Source organism: Chlorocebus sabaeus, chromosome 10, assembly GCF_047675955.1.
Source record: "Chlorocebus sabaeus isolate Y175 chromosome 10, mChlSab1.0.hap1, whole genome shotgun sequence".
Lineage (NCBI taxonomy): Eukaryota > Metazoa > Chordata > Mammalia > Primates > Cercopithecidae > Chlorocebus > Chlorocebus sabaeus.
In genome coordinates, this window is record NC_132913.1 from 74,684,944 (window position 1) to 74,705,851 (window position 20,908).

General features: G+C 32.4%; 1 protein-coding gene across 2 annotated transcripts in view; it reads right to left on the minus strand.

Annotated features, from left to right (window-relative positions):
* CALCRL (calcitonin receptor like receptor) overlaps positions 1 to 20,908 on the minus strand; it is a 102,657-nt gene that overhangs the window by 4,571 nt on the left and 77,178 nt on the right. For both annotated transcript variants that reach the window (XM_007965579.3, XM_038001869.2), the window contains 6 exons: positions 15,134 to 15,260; positions 12,359 to 12,512; positions 10,903 to 10,963; positions 10,754 to 10,820; positions 4,107 to 4,325; positions 3,916 to 3,957 (listed from right to left, as the gene is read on the minus strand). In XM_007965579.3, the coding sequence (XP_007963770.1) occupies positions 3,916 to 3,957; positions 4,107 to 4,325; positions 10,754 to 10,820; positions 10,903 to 10,963; positions 12,359 to 12,512; positions 15,134 to 15,260 (670 nt within the window). The remainder of the gene's footprint in view (positions 1 to 3,915; positions 3,958 to 4,106; positions 4,326 to 10,753; positions 10,821 to 10,902; positions 10,964 to 12,358; positions 12,513 to 15,133; positions 15,261 to 20,908) is intronic.

The following is a 20,908-nucleotide window of genomic DNA, read 5'->3' on the forward strand; positions in this document are numbered from 1 at the left end:
TAGGTGTTCCAGGATGTCTGCAGCTTTACAGGATACTTCAGAGTTCCTGTTAAAGTATCTTATATTCTGTCACTTAAACCCAAAGTTTATTGTCTCGTTTCATGTAGAAAAAAAGAAGGAGCAAACATAAAGCCAACAATGTATTTAGGTAAAATTAAATGAGGTATTAAAATTACCAGTTAGTTTCGCTCTACGGTATAGTTCAAAAATTATATAACTAAAATGAAATTACTTCGTACTAAAAGTTACATGATGATGGAGTTCAGTAACTTCAGGACTTTCAAGTTCAATTAAAAAATATATGGTAAACATATCTGAAGAAAATAATTTATATTCATGTAAATGTGCTTTGAAAATAAAAGCATTTATAAGGCAACAAATTTATTTATCTTGCAAAAATTAAACTTTCCTCTCAATTTAGTAATGTAATTCTAAATCCTCCAAATAAAATATCTAAATTAAGATAATTTAAAAATAACATCTGCTATGTAACCACCTCAAAATCATGAGCAAACTAAAAATTGAATGGCTTCAGACTGTGAATTTTAAATACATATTCAGAGATTCAAAATAAAAATGACCATTGACCAATTATCTAGATACATCTGATAATATATATTTTTTATCCTTATTTTTTGTTTCATAAATTTCTTCTCATTTTGTTACTAAATGTTGAATTGGTTGAGTACATAAACAATATAATTTCTGGTTGAGGGGAAGTGGCATATAGCTTTGTATAAAAAATTCTGTATAATGGTTGAGAAAAAGCTGACAGAAAATAATATCTTAGCTGTGAGTCTAGTACCTATAGTCTTAAAAAAAAAAGTTTAAATTCAATTTGGAAGGAAAATGGCTATTGAAATATATGACTGTTTGCTCTTAAAATATCTACTTTGATTAAGGTCATCACTCTATTTCTTCCTTGCAACTAAATCATCAGAAAAACCATAGAAAGCCAATTTCCTGAACTGTGGGGTCTTACTATAGTTAAAAATAAACCTAATTAAAGATCCACAGGCCTTGTAGACTTATTTGTTTATGTTATTTGCTCTAAGGATGTTACATTTTTCTTCTGCTTCCTCTAATACAATATCACACCTGTTAAATACAACATTAAAGCAGTTACTCTTAACAAACTTTTAATGAGAAAAAAATCAATGGGGAAGAGTAACAAGCAAATTTCCATTGTAAGGGAAGATAGCTGGGTGTTGTTAAAGATATGAATGTTTTTATTGTTTATGCATGACCATGATGTAAGTAGTAAGGCAAATATTTAGAATGTGACACTACAACTTTATATACCCATTAACACCCAATAAGCAACCAACTTTATACTCCTTAATGTGAATCAATATGAAGTTTTTATAAAAAGTCTGCCTAGTTCTCATTAAAGGATTTCGGTTTAATTGTTCTCAACAAATCTTTTTTGAACATCTGATTGAATATCTACCCTCAGGTGTTGTTAAATATAACCTTCTGATGACTAGAGTCCTTAGTTTATGATCACAGTGCACATTTTTGTCTGAGGTCACTAGGGATAAAATGAAAGTAATCCAAGCACTTGTTAAGCCACATTTATTTAACTAGTGAGAAATGCTAATAGCAAGATGTTGGCTAAAAAGTACATAAAAGGTGGGAGAGAAAAAAACACAAATATTAAACTAAAGGCAGGCATTTGACCTAATATGGAAAACAAGAAGGAAACTAAGCCTGAGCAAATGATTTTAAGAAGTGCATGACATAGTTGGAACAAAATAAATTTGGCAGTTGTTTCTTCATGCTATGAGAGTGGGAAAAAGTAAGAGGCATTGAGACAAAAAGGGAGGGATCATAGTATTTCTTAAGTTGAGAAATGAATCATACTCAAGCAGGGATTTTGTCTCCAGAGATGAAGAAAAGGAACAGATATTAGAATGTTGTGAGGAACCGAAATATTTGGCAAGAGCCTAGCTCAAAGATTTTGTACTATTGTAATTTTCCAATGTCAAAATTTTCTCAATTTTAGTACATGGCAGAAGATCAAGGTTCTGTGTCCCTTTTGTTTACACAGATCGAGTGTAACAGGAGTGTTAGGCATTACTTTAGATATTCCCTAGGCACTCTTTCTAAATAAAAGGGCCAATTTGGGATTTTGATCCAAAATGATTAATGTTCCTGTTTGCACATGCATTTTTGAAAAGAAGTGATTTGACAAATCAAATAGTGAGTATGCTGAGTATCTAATGAAGTGGGGCATGGTGCTAAAAACTTCATCTTTATTAGCCTGTATTTATTTTTCTGAGACCTGTGTAGAGAACTTGCTTTAATTTCCCTTTAAGAAAGATAGACACAGGCTCCCGAAGTTTGCCAGCATTTGCCAAAGTATCACAGCCAAGATGAAAAGTAGCATCTTTGGTGTCTAAATGCACTGCTGTGTTTGTTCTTCACTGCCTCCTATCACAAAATATTTTACTAGTGGGTGTGTTTTGAATATTTAAAAATTACTTTATAGAATTAATATCTGTTTCTGTAGATACAGAGGTCTACCTTTCCTATTTCATGCACGTTCTTTACCATGTTGTCCGTATCACTCTCATCTATATTTAATTATTACATCCTATAAAAGTGGCATTTAGGATTGTCTAATTCAGTGTATATAACATTAAATTTATAGAGGTATATAATAAAATCTATTAGAATTTTACTATCAAACAAATGATTTATCTATTTTTTGTAACTGCATTCTCTGTCTATGCTTCTCATTGATTTCAGAAAAAGTTGCTCTTGTCTTCTGTATAGCAGAGGAATTATGGAAGTACCACTTAAAGGTATGAAATACAGTCTACAATCTGTGACAATTCTACACCTCATTACAAATAAATATAGATAAATAAAATAAATGATAATAATATAAATAAATACGTATGTGTTGAACTTGAAATATATTTTAATTAAAAACTAAACATTGAACTTTATTATATGCCAAGATGAGGAAGTAAAAATATTACTTAAGTAAGAGCAAATAACATGTTACAGTTTTTCAATGATGTGTGCATGATTTCCAATGTTCATTTGTTTTATAGGAATGGTTATCATAGGTTCTACCAACTGGTCCCAAGTGTTCCCCATCTGAAGCTTTATGATGAGCTTCACAGTTATTAAGTGTCTGTGTCTCACTCAGCTGCTGTCTGGATTTCTAAACTTTGTTCAATTTTTCCAAAATCCTCCTACAGGTTAAACTGTGTTGAGCAGATTAAAAACACATAAAGAGCTAAGTCAGCAGAGCTCAAATTACTGAGCTATAACACATTTGTATGCATAAGAGATATGTTACCAGTTTTCAAAATGCCTGAAACTTCCCAAGTAGGAAACACATGGATAAAAATCTAGAAGTATCGAAGAGTACATGGTCATGTTATGAATTAGAGCATTCTCTTCTAAATTTCCCAACCCACTGAATTTCTTCCCTGTATAACCTAGAGTTTAATTTTTAAAATCCTTTTGTATTGGCCATAAAGTTGCTTCTGCAGGCTACATTGTAAGATAGGCAAAAAAGAGATGATCCTATTTCTTATTTCTTATTTCCTATCACAGTGTATATGTTCTATGAGATTTGGGATTGCCTAGCACTGTATCTCGGGAAAAGCTCAGACTTAATGGGACTCAAAACGTATCTCAAAAGACTAGATGAAATATTTTTTGTGAGGTATATTTTTAAGTGAGGTTGACTTTTCCCCAGCTTTGAACTCCAATATGACCTGAGCATTTGAGAACCTGAGTTAAACTTATGGTAAGAGATTTTATGGTTCTTTCCCTGATGAAAATATAATTTAATATGGTTGTTCCTGGGGAATTTATAATTTTATCTCATTTAAATATATGGATAGACAGATAGTAAATATAAAGTAATAAAAGGAATAAAATAAATTACCATACCTCTCCATTAAAGAAGCAGAAAATGGTAGAGACCAAAAGACCCTGTAAAAGAAAAATAGAATGATCTGAATCCAAATGGAAAGATACATGTATTTGTAACCAAATAGCTGTACAAGTAGGAGTAAAACTAAAGTTATATGTATATTTAATACGAAACTTCACAAGCTGCCTTCTTAACAAGAATGCCATACCTGGAAGTGCATAAGGATGTGCATGATGTAGTCATATACCTCCTCTGCAATCTTTCCTTCAGGTCGCCATGGAATCAGCACAAATTCGATGCCAAGCAAGGGCACCAAGATAAGAGTAGCTCTCACAGCTTTCATGTAGAGATTGGATTCCGCTTGGTGTGTAACTTTTAACTTGGTGATGAGAACACGTACAATATTTAACAAGAAAAAAAGATTCACCTAAAAACAAAATAAAATGACATCTGAAAAACATTTCATATTCAATATTAAGAAGCATTATTCAAGTATCTCCAATTGTATAAATCTGAAAATATTTTTAATGTACAAGAATATTTTAAAGGGTATTATTGCCTAAAATATTAATTTATATATTTGGAATTGTGATTTATCAATTTAATAGGTATATCAGTTTTATTAAACAAGTTTTTAAAAAGTAAAATTAAATTATGGTATAATTACTGTGGAACATATTCAGTTGAGGAATATTTCAGTGTTTTTCTCAGCTCATTTTCACATGCAATTTAAAAAATTCTGTGGTCTAAAATCTAAAGCTTTTGATCATTTTCAAATCAAAGAAAATAATTGTTTATAGAAAAATGCTAATTTTTAAAGAATCCCCTCTTTATAATGTCCATATGACATACTTTCTAAATGTATATTATACCATAATAGCCATTTTCATCTTTCAAACCAAAAACTTTCCTGTTTCTTCTTGTAACAATAATCTTTAAAACACCTCGCCAAAGTAGCACTGTAATCCTCTTTTATTTATGAGGGAACTTTGAACCAGCTGATATTCAACCCCGGTCATTCTAGAGCTAAAATAATTTGACATTCTATAAGACCTCCTGTAATGACATAATATTCACTATTTTTGTGCCTTAACAACTTTCTCAAAGAGACAGTAGTTTCTTTGGATGGGAGACGTAAACCTTTGACACTCTAATGTGACTTAGCAAACAGGGTCCTACTGAAACATATTTATTTCTCTTTCTCTCACATAATACAAGTTTATCTTTTTCTTATTTTCACCCAAGTTAGAGTTTATCTCTTTCTTATTTTCACCCAACTCTATATCTTTTACTTTGGTCCATTTTCTCTATGCCCATTCCTTATGCCTTCCATAGAATCATGAATATTATTAATTCCAGAAGAGCTCCATAGGGGCTAATTGCTATTCACTTTTCTTTTTCCCCACCCTTAGTTCTGGCATCTGCCCTTTGTTTAATAATCTTAAATTTTCAAACTATTAACCAAGTATAATTTATATTCACACAGTTTAAAAAATGCAAAAACTAGTAGTTTCCCATTTATTATAGCAAACAAATAACAAAGAACATGCATTTGCTAAATTGACACGTCTCATAAAAGTAACTGTGCATAAAAATATTCTTCCACTATTTTTAGAAAATTTAATGGAACATATGCTTCAAAAATATACAGTTCACTATAATCCTAATGGAAACACATCTATGAAAAGCAATGTTTGCAGACACAGAAATGCGATAAAGACAAAAGCAGATTAAGCCATTTCAACAGGTGTGAGAATGAAACATAACAAATGAACACGTCAGCTGTTATTCCATTCATCCTAATATATTCCCTTCCTAAGCATCCATTGCTCTTTAAAAAAAGATAACAATAATCTTTTATCTGCTTAATATAGAATATTTTATAATCTTAATACATTAAATCATAAGTTATAAAACACAGTAGAAACATTGCAATTTAGATCCCAATTATATGAAAAATTTTAAATACAAAGTGCTTCTCCAAATGGCAAGTCTGATTTAAAATGGGAAACTAGAAACTAGAGTTGACAATAGAGTTAATTATTCTATTAACTATTTTATAAATAATTATCTTAGAATGAATTTGATGCTATTTTCCATGCTATTTTTCCACAAAACATAGTTTTGAGAATTATAATCCCCTCATCTTACTTTATTTTCTGTAAATATTTCCATTTACTTTAAACAAAAGTTAAAGAAGAATTTTAAATTTTAGAAGAACTATGTCTGAATTTCTCCCACCCTCAAGCAAAGCTAGTTCAGTAGAAAAGAAGAAACCTTTAACTGCCATACTCATAAAGTTTACACATCTAGTAGGCACGTCAGGCTATTTTCATAACACAATACCACACTTGGGTCATGACAGGAAGCAGGGTAAATCTATACAGTGGCTGTAGTAGAGTTTCTGGAAGTCATTCCCAAACAATCACTTAACTATGCACTGAAGTCACCTAAATATCTCACTGAACCCAAATTAAATGTATCATCTCTCAACTTCCCCTCAACAGGATCTCAAAAATGCTGTAGTCACTCCAGTACCACCCTGCTCATGTGGAAATGTGATGGAGGAAGTCTGAGTGGAATGACTTGTGATTAAAATATCTTATTTATAAAAGTTGTGCAAAACCATATGATAACCATGAGAGAAATTACTAGGGCTCCTCCCAGGAGCTTGGAATTGGCCAGGACCAAAGAGGAGCTCTGGAGCTTAAACAAGGACAGAATTATTTATCTGGATAGAAAAATAGGTTCCTAATGTTGTTTTAGGCCAACAAAATGGAAAGTTTTAGGCAAATAATGTGGATGTTCACTTCTTTTCTTACAGCTTGATGGGCTATATTCCTGTATTTCATCCTCACTCTTCTTCCTCAAAGTTTATATGAACAGATGTTTCCAAGGGTTGTGTAGATGATATTACATTTTGCATTTGCTAGGTGCTTTCACTTCCTGAACCTTACTGATTTAGAAGTCTGAATCATGTATCCCTCTGTGCAGCCAGATTTTTTGTAATAAAATATTGTCTTGCATTTGTTCTGGAATAGCCCAATAATACATTATAATTTATTTGAGCTCTCCTCAGAGTGGAAGCATGGTATCATGCAGAAACTACAAGTGAAGAAACTTTGAAGGCATTTTTTCAAGAATTTATAATATTCTATGCACTAAATGTGCCAACTCACTTAACAGAAAATATCTCATGTAATCCTTATAATACCCTGTGAGGTATATATTCTTATTATTCCATCATTACAAATGAGAAAACAAAGACACAGAGAGGTTAAAAACAAAATAAAACAGAAAACTTGGTCTGAGATGATACACAGGCAGCTGTGATAGAGCCAGGATTCAGTGCTGACTCTTTTGTGCACAGAATGCAAAGCCCGGCAGTCTCAGGGTACAACTTAAACACATATGTCACTCATGACCTTAGAATGTAGGAGAAGGAAGGGAAGCAAGTGCCTCTGCCTTTGAAATTTTCACTATAATCTACATTAAGATATATGAAAAAATTTTATGGAAAGTCATAATAAATTCTACAAGAATGGCTTAACGATGATACATTTTGAGAATGGTTTGAACAGTGATCCAACACAGCCACATACTAAACCGCAGCTAGCAAATATAGTTAAATAATAGAATATCTGTATTTTAAAAGAGTATAAGAATGAGGAAGCTTTGAATTTTACATGAAAAATATCACATACACACACAAGCACACATATAGATAACTTAATCGCAGTTGTAAATAAAGGGTATTCGAATAGGAGGGGAGGAAGTCAAATTGTCTCTGTTTGCAGATGACATAACTATATATTTAGAAAACCCCATCGACTCAGCCAAAAAACTCCTTAAGCTGATAAGCAACTTTAGCAAAGTCTCAGGATACGAAATCAATGTGCAAAACTCACAAGCATTTCTATACAATAGTAATAGACAAACAGAGAGCTAAATCATGAGTGAACTCTCATTCACAAATGCTACAAAGAGAATAAAATATCTAGGAATACAACTTATAAGGGAAGTGAAGTACCTCTTCAAGGAGAACTATAAACCACTGCTCAATGAAATAGGACAGGACACAAACAAATGAAAAAACATTCCATGCTCATGCATAGAATCAATATCATAAAAATGACCATACTGCCCAAAGTAATTTATAGATTCAATGCTATCCCCATCAAGCTACTATTGACTTTCTTCACAGAATTAGAAAAAAACTACTTCATGTTTCATATGGAACCAAAAAAAAAAAAAGAGTCTGTATAGCCAAGAATAAGCAATCCTAAACAAAAATAACAAAGCTGGAGACATCATGCTACCTGACTTCAAGCCATACTACAAGGCTACAGTAACCAAAACAGCATGGTACTGGTACCAAAACAGGTATATAAACCAATGCAACAGAACAGAGGCCTCAGAAATAACACCACACTTCTACAACTATCTGATCTTTGACAAACCTGACAAAAACAGCAATGGGGAAAGGAATCCCTATTAAATAAATGGTGTTGGGAAAACTGGCTAGCCATATGCAGAAAACTGAAACTGGACCCCTTCCTTACACCTTATTCAAAAATTAACTCAAGATGCATGAAAGATGTAAAAGTAAGACCTAAAACCATAAAAACCCTAGAAGAAAAGTGAGGCAATACCATTCAGGACATAGGCATGGGCAAAGACTTCACAACTAAAACACTAAAATCAATGTCAACAAAAGCCAAAATTGACAAATGGGAACTAATTAAACTAAAGAACTTCTGCACAAGTAAAACAGACTATCACCAGAGTGAACAGGCTACCTACAGAACAGGAGAAATTTTTTGCAATCTATCCATCTGACAAAGGGCTAATATCCAGAATCTACAAAAAACTTAAACAAATTTACAAGAAATAAACAACCCCATCAAAAAGTGGGCAAATGATATGAACAGGAACTTCTCAAAAGAAGACATTTATGCAGCCAACAAACACATGAAAAAAAGCTCATCATCACTGGTCATTAGAGAAATGCCAATCAAAACCACAATGAGATACCATCTCACGCCAGTTAGAATGGTGATCATTAAAATGTCAGGAAGCAACAGATGCTGGAGAGGATGTGGAGAAATAGGAACACTTTTACAATGTTGGTGGGAGTGTAAATTAGTTTAACCATTGTGGAAGACAGTTTGGTGATTCCTCGAGGATTTAGAACCAGAAATATCATTTGCCCCAGCAATCCCATTACTGGGTATATACCCAAAGGATTATAAATCATTCTACTATAAAGATACATGTACACATATGTTTTCTTGCAGCACTATTCACAATAGCAAAGACTTGGAACCAAACCAAATGCTCATCAATGATAGACTGGATAAAGAAAATGTGGCATATATACACCATGAAATACCATGCAGCCATAAAAAGAATGAATTCATGTCCTGTGTAAGGACATGGATGAAGCTAGAAACCATCATTCTCAGCAAACTAACACAGGAACAGAAAACCAATCATCGCATGTTCTCACTCATAAGTGGGAGTTGAACAATGAGAAAACATGGACACAGGGAGGGGAACATCATACACTGGGGGCTGTCGGGGGGTCAGGAGTAAGGGAACGGATAAGATTAGGAAAAATAAGCATGTGGGGCTTAAAACCCAGATGACAGGTTTATGGGTGCAGCAAACCACCATGGCACATGGATATCTATGTAACAAACCTGCATGTTCTGCACATGTATCCCAGAACTTAAAGTATAACAACAACAAAAAAATGAATAGCAGCTGTAACTAAAATACCACTCTGAAGGACTGTAATTGCATTATGATCTCTAATACTCTCTGAGACAAAGCATACTAGATTGCTAGTTTGTATTAATTTACTTTCTCATTCAAATAATGTAATACACTTGTAATCCCAGCAGTTGTGGAGGCCAAGACAGAAGGATCCCTGGAGCCCAGGAGTTTGAGACCAGCCTGGGGAACATAGTGAGATCCCATCTCTATAAAAATGTTTTAAAAAAATTATCCAAGCATAGTATGTATACCTAGTCTTAGCTTCTCAGGAGCCTGAGGTGGGAGGATCCCTTAAACCCAGGAGTTAGGGGCTGCAGTGAGCTATGATCATTCCACTGCACTCTAGTCTGGGCAACAGAGCAAGACTTTTTTTCAATTAAAATAATAAAAAATAATAATAGTGTAATAAAAGCATCGAATGTGACTTCTGTTTTTCTGCAATCACACTAAAATGTCTAATTGGTGCACTGACATTAAGTGATAATAATTATAATGTAAAATTTACATAAGTATTTTGTTTTCTCTTGTTTGTCACCTCCCACCCCCTGCTAATTCATCCTCTATTCCTCTCTGTGCCACAGGAGGCTGATGTCTGTGAACAGCTTCACCCAGACTTCCTTGCCCTGAGACATTTGCTGCATCTGGCTAATGGGGGGAAAAAAAGATAAGAGTATGAGAATAAAGATAAATTCGAGTCTTTGTTTCTGCTGCCTCTATTCTGCCAGGCTGTGGTTTTGGCAGTGGTTGTTTTTCTCCAATCAAAATCAGATCTCTTACTGGGTGACTCCTCCCAGTGCTCATTTCACTACACTAACACTTCTCTCTTCAGGTCTACCTGTGATAACAGCATTCCACTGTTGATCCCCAATGGCTCACCATCCCTTACTAATTAGTTACTTTGCCTTTCCTGCCTATACATCAAATATGATACCTTCACTAAACCCTACTCATTTAAGCACTGTGAACATGCATATCCATCTGTGTCCACTGGGACCCTGAAGGATATCATAGGCCAGATGGTTCAGAAATAAAGTTGAAATGTGAGCAATGATAAGGAAAGGAGAATTTGTTACATACCAGTAACGCAGCACAAATTGGGCCATGGATAATATAGAGGAGATGGGTATCAGAACTGATCCAGCAACTAGAGAAAACATAAAAACATTATGTTGAAAATTTTTATTTTACATTATTCCAGTAGAAATAATAAAAAGAGATTTTCTTACTTGTCATTGTAATATAAGCTTCTAGCAATGGCATGTATACAAGCAGGAATCAGTGGAAATCCTGTAATACCAAAGAAAAAGAAAATAAATTGGATTTTTTTCTACAGATGGTATTTCAAAAATATATAATTAAATACAAAAATTCAAAGATACTCTAGAAGCAAAAAAACTAGCCACTGTATATTTGTTGAATAAACATTATTTGTGTAGTCAACAATACACATTATAAAGTATTAGATATTTACATTTTTATGTTTGTGTGTATATGTGTGTATGTTTTCTTCTACTATAATTCATAGGTCATTTTGAATCAGTGGACTTCAGAACTTAACTCTTAAGATGTGTTTCCTAAGCCACAAGGATTAGAAGAAATTCAGCATTCATGTTCTTTCTGTGAGATGGAATTGGCCAATATTTGGTACATTATCAGATGTGGAAAAAAGGTGAGAATCACAAGAACTTCCACTATGAGAGAGATTACTACTAGTAAGCAATTATTTGAAGAAGAGGAGAAAAAAAGAGATTAATTTATGTACCAAAAATTTGGCAGGCTTTGAACATTCTAAATCAGCTCTTCCAAATATGAAATTAAGCAATGCTTTATAAAGTTAATCAGAATACACTAAAATTGTGTGTGTGCGTGTGTGTGTATATTACACCTCTGTATATGTTTTTCTTTCTAGATATAGATGATAGCTTAGATAGATGATAGAGATAGATAGATAGATAGATAGATAGATAGATAGATAGATGATAGAGATAGAGATAGATAGATAGATAGATAGATAGATAGATAGATAGATGATAGGGTAGATATATGATAATAGATAAGTACAACCTCAGTTTTGTTTCTGGAAACTAGTCCTGTTAAATTCATTTCTGCACTTCATATTTTGTATTATTCCAGTTATTTTTAATATGTCAGAAGTATATCACTGTTTTCTTTGTGACTAATACCACATCAGAAGATTGTGTGGAAAAAAATAAATCTGTTGCATGCCTTTATTCAATTACTAATCCCTCTACTCTTATCATAAAATGACAATATTTTAAACAAATATTTTTAGAATGGAACTTCAAAGATGTTTAAATCCAATGCTCTCATTTTACTCGTGGCAAAAATGAATATTCAGAATAGTAAAAAGACTAAATCTTTAATTTATCATTCTACTTCTATTGTTTTAGACACTACATAGTCAGTCAAGATACCCTATTCATTGGCATATTCAACAGAAAAAAAGACACTATTATATATTGACTTGTGACTACTGAAAACAATGGATGAGTCAGTGATTCTTTGCTTAAAATGTTGCAATTTGCAATAATAGGCAAAAGTTAATCACCTGATACTTTAAAAATGATTACTCATTGGTATATTCGTATTACAAAGGAACCTGGCATCCTCCAAAGGCTTTTTTAATCCATTGAATCAACAAGTATGTATAATGACACTTACCCCAACCAAGAAAATAATACCACATTAAGTGTTGCTTCTCTGCAAACACAGCCACCACGATGAGTGTGTGTAGGTAAATGCCTTCACAGAGCATCCAAAAGTAATTACAGCCCATCAGGTAAAGATGAATGAACTGGGACACTTTGCAACTAACCTGTGAGAAGAAAAAAACAATATTTACTTGTTTATGAATTGACATGTAAAACAATAGTTTTAGCTCAGGAAACATGGAACTTTCTCCCCTTCACACAAAATCCCATACATTAATGATTAGGATTTGTGGAATGCCAGTCTTCCTATTCATCTAATGATGCCTTTAAAGTTTTTAGCCACAGACTCCAAAGATTTATAATGGTATATCTTCCAGAAAAAAGTCTAAATTCTAAATCTACTTTATTTAGTGAATGTGTATTTTCTGAATGTGTTTTTGTTATTATGTAATTATAAGTATAAAAGTGTCACACATAAATAACTTTACACTTATTTACATCATCATGAATCCCTTGACTGTTGCATTCTGCTGAAAATAATAGTAATTTTACAACCAATTCATTAAAAGTGCCCAAATACTTGAAAAGTTTTGCATGTTACATGCTCCTCATACAAATGCTTATTAAATAATCATCTAATATATCCATAGGTTATCCTATCCAAATATGGGGTTTGAGGGCTTTGTGTAAGTAAAAAAGAGGACCAGATTATTGTTTCCCTTCTGTTTTTCCTGAGGTCTCCATTTTTGCTTCTCTACTTTAAAAGAGGCAAGGAAGAGAGACATTCAAATTACAGCAAAGAAAACACAAAAGAGTAAGAGTGACAGTTTACTCCCTTAAAGAGGAGAATACAGTTAAAGCTTTCCCAAAAATACATGACCTGTTACTCCTATTGGCTCCAGTTTCTAGTCTGAAAATCAATAAATGTTTAGTGGCAATTATCATTATTTTTGAAATAGTTTTTTTAACCAAAAATAAAATTGAAAAGAAAATGCACTGGATTGTTAATATTGGGTTATCACAGAATAGTAGTAATGGCATTTGCCCAGGAGTTAGCCTAGAATACTTTTACAAATATTGTTTTATTTAATTCTTATAGTAGTCCTATGAGGTGTACATTATCATTAGGCATATATTTTATAGATTAAAAAACTTAGTACCAGAGAAGTTAAATGATTTGCTAATATTTATACATCAATCATATCTACAACCTGAACATTCCAATTTTGTTTTCATTATATACAATGCCTCCTAACTAAAGGATATTTGTAAAACCTATTTATTCATTAAATGTCTCTGCAGAATACATAACATTAAATTTTAAATAATGTACCTTTATGTAAAACACAGCATTATATTAAAGTTCACTCAAAGGTGAAAATGAGATAGTCTACTATATGGAAAGAAATTACAAATCTCAGCTTCAACTTTTTATCTAAAGAATTTTTAAATATTTATATTTAATTGGGCTTCTAATTGTTGATTTCATTCAAAAAGTTAATCGATAAACCATTACAATAAAAAAGAATTAAGAACATACTGCAGAAAAATATTTCTATGCAGGGCATTAGTAATACAGACAAAACAAAAATATATGACAATTTATAATGTGTTTATTAAACACATCTTTGTGTACAAATACGAGATTTAGAATCTCATGCTCTGCAGCTTCAAGACAAAACTCTGAATCTCCTTGTCTTACAGAAATTCACTCTAAAATGGCAGGACATTAGCCAGATTTATATGTTGCTAATTATACCCCAGTGTGTTTTCTAATCCAATGACTTTAGAGTGGAACATATACAAGATTAAGCAGTCCGGATGCACATGTGCAAACGATGCAGGGAATTTTAGAATTTTGAAAGTTACTCTAAAAACACACATAAAACACACACGAGACTGTTTATTGACCCACTTGTTAACAATTCTTTCCCTTCCTGATTTCAGTCACTAATTTTTTCTTTTAAAAAACACCTTATATAGACACATACACATATACAAAATATAGTAAATATTCCATAAACATTATAAAAGCAGATAATTTTTACAATTTGAATGTATGTTTATGTATACAGATATTTTAATTTAAACATTTTACATATGCATATGGCTTACACAAAATATATACATTTAGATAAGTAAGTTTTAAACTATGTTTTAAAAATATGGCCTGTAAGGCAACAATTTATAAATGTTTATTGAGATCGAACACTGTAGTTCCTTTTAAAACGTTATGCTATGAAGTTTAATCTCAAGTAGGATACGTACAGTTCATTCTTTTCCTGGTTTTATTGACTTTTTAAAGTCAACCCGATACAAAAAATATAAGTTTTCCATGTGCATGTACTATTTTTTCGAACTATGCAGAGTTCATTCCTTTGAGTTTTTCATTTGGATTGAATAAATATTATGTAGTGATAAACTATTATGTATCATAGCAGGAGGATTCTACAGCTATAAAATGAAGTGAAGATATGTGTATATGTATAAATAGCTGAAGCAAATAAATATATTACACTTTTTGATGTTCACTCATTATATCTTGGGGAATATTGAGAATACTCTGGGGGAATACTCTGTGGAGTAGATGTAGCTCTATTCTAATGTAGAAAAGTAAATATTTCTCAATATTCCCCAAGATAGAAAGACTTGAAAATATACATATATGTCAGACTTGAAAATATACATATATGTGTACTTAATTATACACATTATGCATTTATCAGCCATGTTCCCCCTTTCCCATTAGGCCCTTGAACCAAGGGCACAATCTTGGTTTACTTACAGGATTTGTGGCTACTAAGGCCTGGTTGTTGGCCACTGCAGTAAGGTGAATGATTGTTACAACAGAGTTACAAACAAATGAGAAGAACAGATTTTTGTGTAAGGTAATCCTTTGGCAACTTAGGCTCCTAAAAAGCAAGAAAAACAAATGTGTTCACATCATAAAATATTTATTTATTAATCATTATTCAAATGAGATACATTCCCAATTCATAGCAGCTGTTCCACTTTTGAAAGAATTATTTTTTCTCCCTAAGATCCACTCATTATAAAATCTTAATTAGGGAAAACCTGTAAGTGCTTAAAACCTAGAGACAAATGAGTTGCTCCAGTAGAGGTAAATATACATAGGGCTAGAAAATTTGCCTGTACAAGGCCTCTACATAACTTTCTCTATTAATTTCTGAACATAATTAATAGTTTAACTCATTTTGCAAACATTGGGATTCAGTAAAGTTAGATAATTGATCAAAACTTATGCAACTGATTAATTTGAACACTTTGTATTTGCTGTCAGATTCTCATGTGGATAACTCTTTTTTCATTATACCATATATATTGTTCTGTTTAAATATAACTGTGTGTTTTGTTGTGATGATGGTCATTACACAGACTAATCTGGAAAAAAATAGCAAAGTATTCAGAATAGATGAATTGATAAAAATGTAAACTTAGCAACCAATGAGATTTGCTCAGCTTTACTGAATTTTTCTAATTGGTGCAGCCATATGTAAGGTAAAAGTAATACCACCTTTTACTAGAGTTCCTCTTTTATAAAACAAAAGAGAGTTCACTGTGTGGAGTTCACATAGAAGTAGATTTCAACAAAAAGTGCCACTAATGATAAGTGATGTCACTCTTAGATTGAATCCACCTCTACTCTAAGAAGATTGTGCACATATGACTGCCTGCCTATGTTCAAGCACTACCTCCTTTATAATGCATTTACTGAAAGGCTCATTATGATTAAAGTTTCAAAATAATAGCATGGGATCCACTTGTACCTGAATATTTAATGTCAAGTGTGAACTCATATGAAGGAAGACCTGAGGAATTATTTCACTAGAGGCATACAATTTCATGATGTGTGTGTGTGTGTGTGTGTGTGTGTGTGTGTGTGTTTTAAATGCCATCAATATGATCAACCTATATAATCCACCATATAATTCAAGCCAAAGGCTTCTATTTTGGAAACTTTAAGGAGACCTTTACCTAATTTTATCACTACATCTCTTTATCTTAAATAGACTGTGTGCCCAGGATATTAGAATTAGGATGGGATGCCAAGGTTTTCTATATTTAAAAATGCAGTTTAGAGTATATTGCCTCTGAAATTGCCTTTCTTCCAGCTACAGGTCAGTGATTCCATATATAGCTCTAGTAATTAAAGAGCCTGGAGGAATATTTGATCCAAATCAATATTTTTAAATTGTCAATATATGCCTTCTACAAGACTTCTATGAAAGGATGCATGGGCAAGATAGCTCTCGGAACGACTGCTGAGTGTGTGTAAGACATTCATATGCCAACAAATATGTGAAATCCAGCTGGAATCCATCAAAATAGAAACAACTGGAACCAGCTAGTATTTTCATATTAAAGAGTGGTTTACTTTGGCCTGACTTTGTAGTGTATAGGAGTAGTGACGGAGGCAGTAATCAGGCCTTATCTACAGATTATTGATTATATTCTATAGAAAAAAAGAATCTTTGAAAGTTTTGAAAAAAAGAGTGGCATGATTCCTGCTATTACTTAGGAAAATTCAACACTGAGAGAAAGACAATCCTATTTTTGATAAAATGCCACAGCAATGACATAATTACTTTCTGTTCATTGAGCATGAAGAGAGTTAATGAATATCAGAAAAAGTCTAGTAAATAATGTTCTTTTCAAATCAGTTATATTATGTGTGGTTTATTTCTGTAATTCATCAGTGTTCCATGATGAAAGTTATAGACATACAACATTTGTTCATATGGTCTTATTTTAAAATGCCTGCTTTGAGCTTAGCTATGTCTATTGAGTGCCAAGTATTGTTTAGAAAGGAACTGCTTATCCATGCAAATATACATGTTTTTAGTAATACAATATAAGTAACTCAGCTACCATCAAGGGAAAAAAAGTAAAGCATTTTTCTTAACTGGGTGATTTTGTCATTTTTCTGCGGAGCACACATATATCTAAGTCCATTGGCTAAGACATATCTATAAATAAAATTTCATAGTTTTCAAACTATAACAAAAAGATTGAGAAGGTTTGCTTAAACAGCAAGTAAGATATATTCGTAAGAAGTAAGTTGAAATAAAGGAAAGCAAACATTGAAGGAGACTTTCAAAAACAGAACTATTTTGCCATTAAAAAAAAAAAAATGGACTTCTCTCATTCACTGTGTTACGGATGGAACTGGAGGACAGTACATTAAATGAAATAAACCAGGAACAGAAAGAAAGCCTGCATGCTTTCACTCATTTGTGGAAGCTTTAAAAAAGTTGATTGCATAGAAGAAAAAAGTAGAACTAGAGGCTGGAAAGGGTAGGGGGAAGGTGGAGATAGGGAGAGATTTGTTAAAGGATACAAAATTACAGCTAGATAAGAGGAATAAATTCTAGTGTTCTGTATCACTGTAGGATGACTATAGTTAAGATGTAGTTTTAAATAGCTAGAAGGATTATGTGGGCATATTGCATGATAGTAAAAATTAGAAAAATAATTAAAGACAACTAGAAGAAGGATATTGAATTTTCCCAACACAAAGAAATTATAAATATTTGGGATGATGGATATGCTAATTATCCTGATCTAATCCCTATATATTATAGATTTCTAAACATCACTGTGTACCCCATAAATATGTACAATTATTATATGTCAATTAAAAAGTGAAATAAAATAAATAAGACATGATAGAAGAGCTGAAAGATAGGAGCTAGGAACATAATAAATACATTTATATTTTAACTGTTTATATTAATAATATTCACATGTGAAAAGATTGGGAGTAAAATGAAATGCTAACTGTAGTTAGTTGATGAAAAAATTTAATCCTCTTGTATACAGTTAAAGTTTAATCCTATTTGTATAAAGTTAAACATCCTCTATGATGTTCTGTATTTCTGTTCCTGTCAGAATTCCCTTTTTTTTTTTTTTTTTTTTTGTTTTTGGAACCTGCTCCTGCCTAAATTTGTCTTGAAAAGTAAGTACTTAAAAATGAGCTGCCGGTATATACTCTCTTCCAAAAATGTCATTATTGTGAGTCAAACACACACACACACACACACACACACACACAAATGACTTCTTATTCTCTTAGTATGGGATAAAAGGATATACCATATTTCCCTTTTTAAGACCCAAACAATATCATTATGGGTAAAGTTTTAAAATAATAGAATGAAATTCCCTTGAAATTTATTGAATATTTAATATCAAGACAAAACAAGTTCTTAAGAAGATGCATTAAATAATTTCATTACAAAGACATTAAAGTTTATTCAGAGTGTTTTACACAATTACCCAATAACATGGTCAGACTAGATAATCCACCCTATATAACTCAAACCAAAGACTTCTGCTTTGGAAACTCTGATATCCAGTTTAGCTGCCCAAATTGTAGTAAACTGGACCATTGCCACATCATTTCATTTAGTGTTGTATAAATATGTCCTACTGTCTAAAATACTAACCTTTTGCTTCAGTTTCTTCCATTTCTACCTCCAGGCACTGTGCAACTTGAACAAATGCAGATGCTGAGTAACATATGGTTTCTATCAATGTCTAGTGTAAAAATGGCTCAGATTTTTCTGACAATGCATGTTGTTTTTTTCTAAACATATTCCTTAACACATGTAAGTAGATTGGTACAAATAGAATCAACTTGTAAGTGAAAACCAAAAACATGTCATTGGTAAACACATGATTTGTTCAAATGAAGCCCTAAAATATTTGTATATTTTTTTCAAATACTAACCTGTAACAAACTTTACCTACTTTAAATTCTTAAATATTTTTATTTTATTCAAAATAGTAAAAGCAATTATCTTAGAGGCTTAGAGAACGTTTACAAAAATCCTTCGCTTTCTTTAAATTTTATAATCTCCCTTTCTATCCCAGCATAACCACAGAACAGAAAATGTGGTTTGTGGGTCCGGATTGTTTCTATTTCGTATTTTTTACATATAATTATTTTAAAATGCTATTTCAATATGCAATTTTGGCAAGCAGAGTTACAGAGGCAGTTGATTTTATTGTGTCAACAAAATCATTATACTTTATATGTAATGAAACTGTGTCTTTCAATTCACTTTTGGAACAATTTTAGAAGCAAGTAGCGTCAAGTCACTATGTGTAGTTCAGACAGTGAATCTGAACTCTGCCATCTATTGACGGTATGACTTTGGGTAAGTTATTTAAGATCTTGAATCTTTAATTTTCTAATCTGTAATTTAGGGATAAAAATTGTACTTCATAGGATTGACTTGAAAGTTAGAGGAGGTAAATCACTTAAACTCTTAGCGTAACATCTAACCCATGATAAACACTCCATGTTAAGTTAGCTGTTGTTTTTTAACGTAATTATCATATTGCTGATTTTAATCAAATGCTCTAATGGGTTTTAGGTACAAATAATAGAATAGCATGCAGGTTTACCTCAGTAATGTAAAACTTCCTTTATATTAAAATATGTATATTTTAAGTAACTCAATCAAACAGAAAAATAATCATTTTTTCTTACCAAACAGGAATTAGCATTAGACAGAATTTCCATATGATAAAGGGCAATACATAAAGCAACCTAAATTATCTTCCCAAGAAATTTCATTCTTTCTATAGTTGTTACCAAATTGCCAGGTTCACTGTCATGCAGATCCCAAATATTATAGTACTCCATCTTCAAAGTTCTGCCAGTATATGGACAATAACCTTGCCTCTGTTTTCCATTTGCTTTTCACATGAGCTAAAAACTTCCAAACTACTTTTCTCAATACTAATTATGAGCAAAATGAATCATGAAAGGGGAAGGTACAAGCAATATAAGAATAGCACAGTCTACAAAGTATTGCTTTCTTATTCTACCTTATCTAATTTAATTTCCAATTTCTCAGATCTTTCCCCCCAAAAAAACACTAACAATGTATCCAAAAGGAAACCGTCAGTCTGAACATTGCTACAAACAATAGGCAGAAAACAACAAATACATTAAAAGAATCAGTAGTGTGACTATCTTTTGTCTATTCAATGGAACCCTCAAGTTGATGGAATCACATGTTTACATATGAGAAGTCTATAACCTCTTTCAGTAGCTCTCTTTTGGAGGCTGCTGGTGATCCAAATTAGATTAGGCCAGATTAGAAAGAGTGTGAGTATTCCAACCAAGGTGTTCCATGAAGGTCCTAGAGGAGAAATGATTGCTCTTCCTCCATTATGCTCCCTCATCCCATGCCCTTGCATTTCAGGGCTGCTGACTTAATGAAACATAGGAGTATCAGGCTGCATAAGGAACAGCCATGTTCATTTTGTATGGACAACTGATTTTCTACCGTTTGTGAACTGCTTTGGTAAGGCTGCTTTTCCTGGTGTTCTAGTGAGCAGGAAACCAAGAGAAGAAAGACTTTCTGAATCCCTGTGATTCTTGGGCTCCAAAACCAACCAACCAAACAAAAACCTTTTCAGAGGCAAAATTTATAATGATAGCAGCCACGATTTTTGAAACCCTTAGAATATCCCCAGCACAGAGATAAGCACTTGAAAGTCCTTATCATATTTAACAACTGCTTGA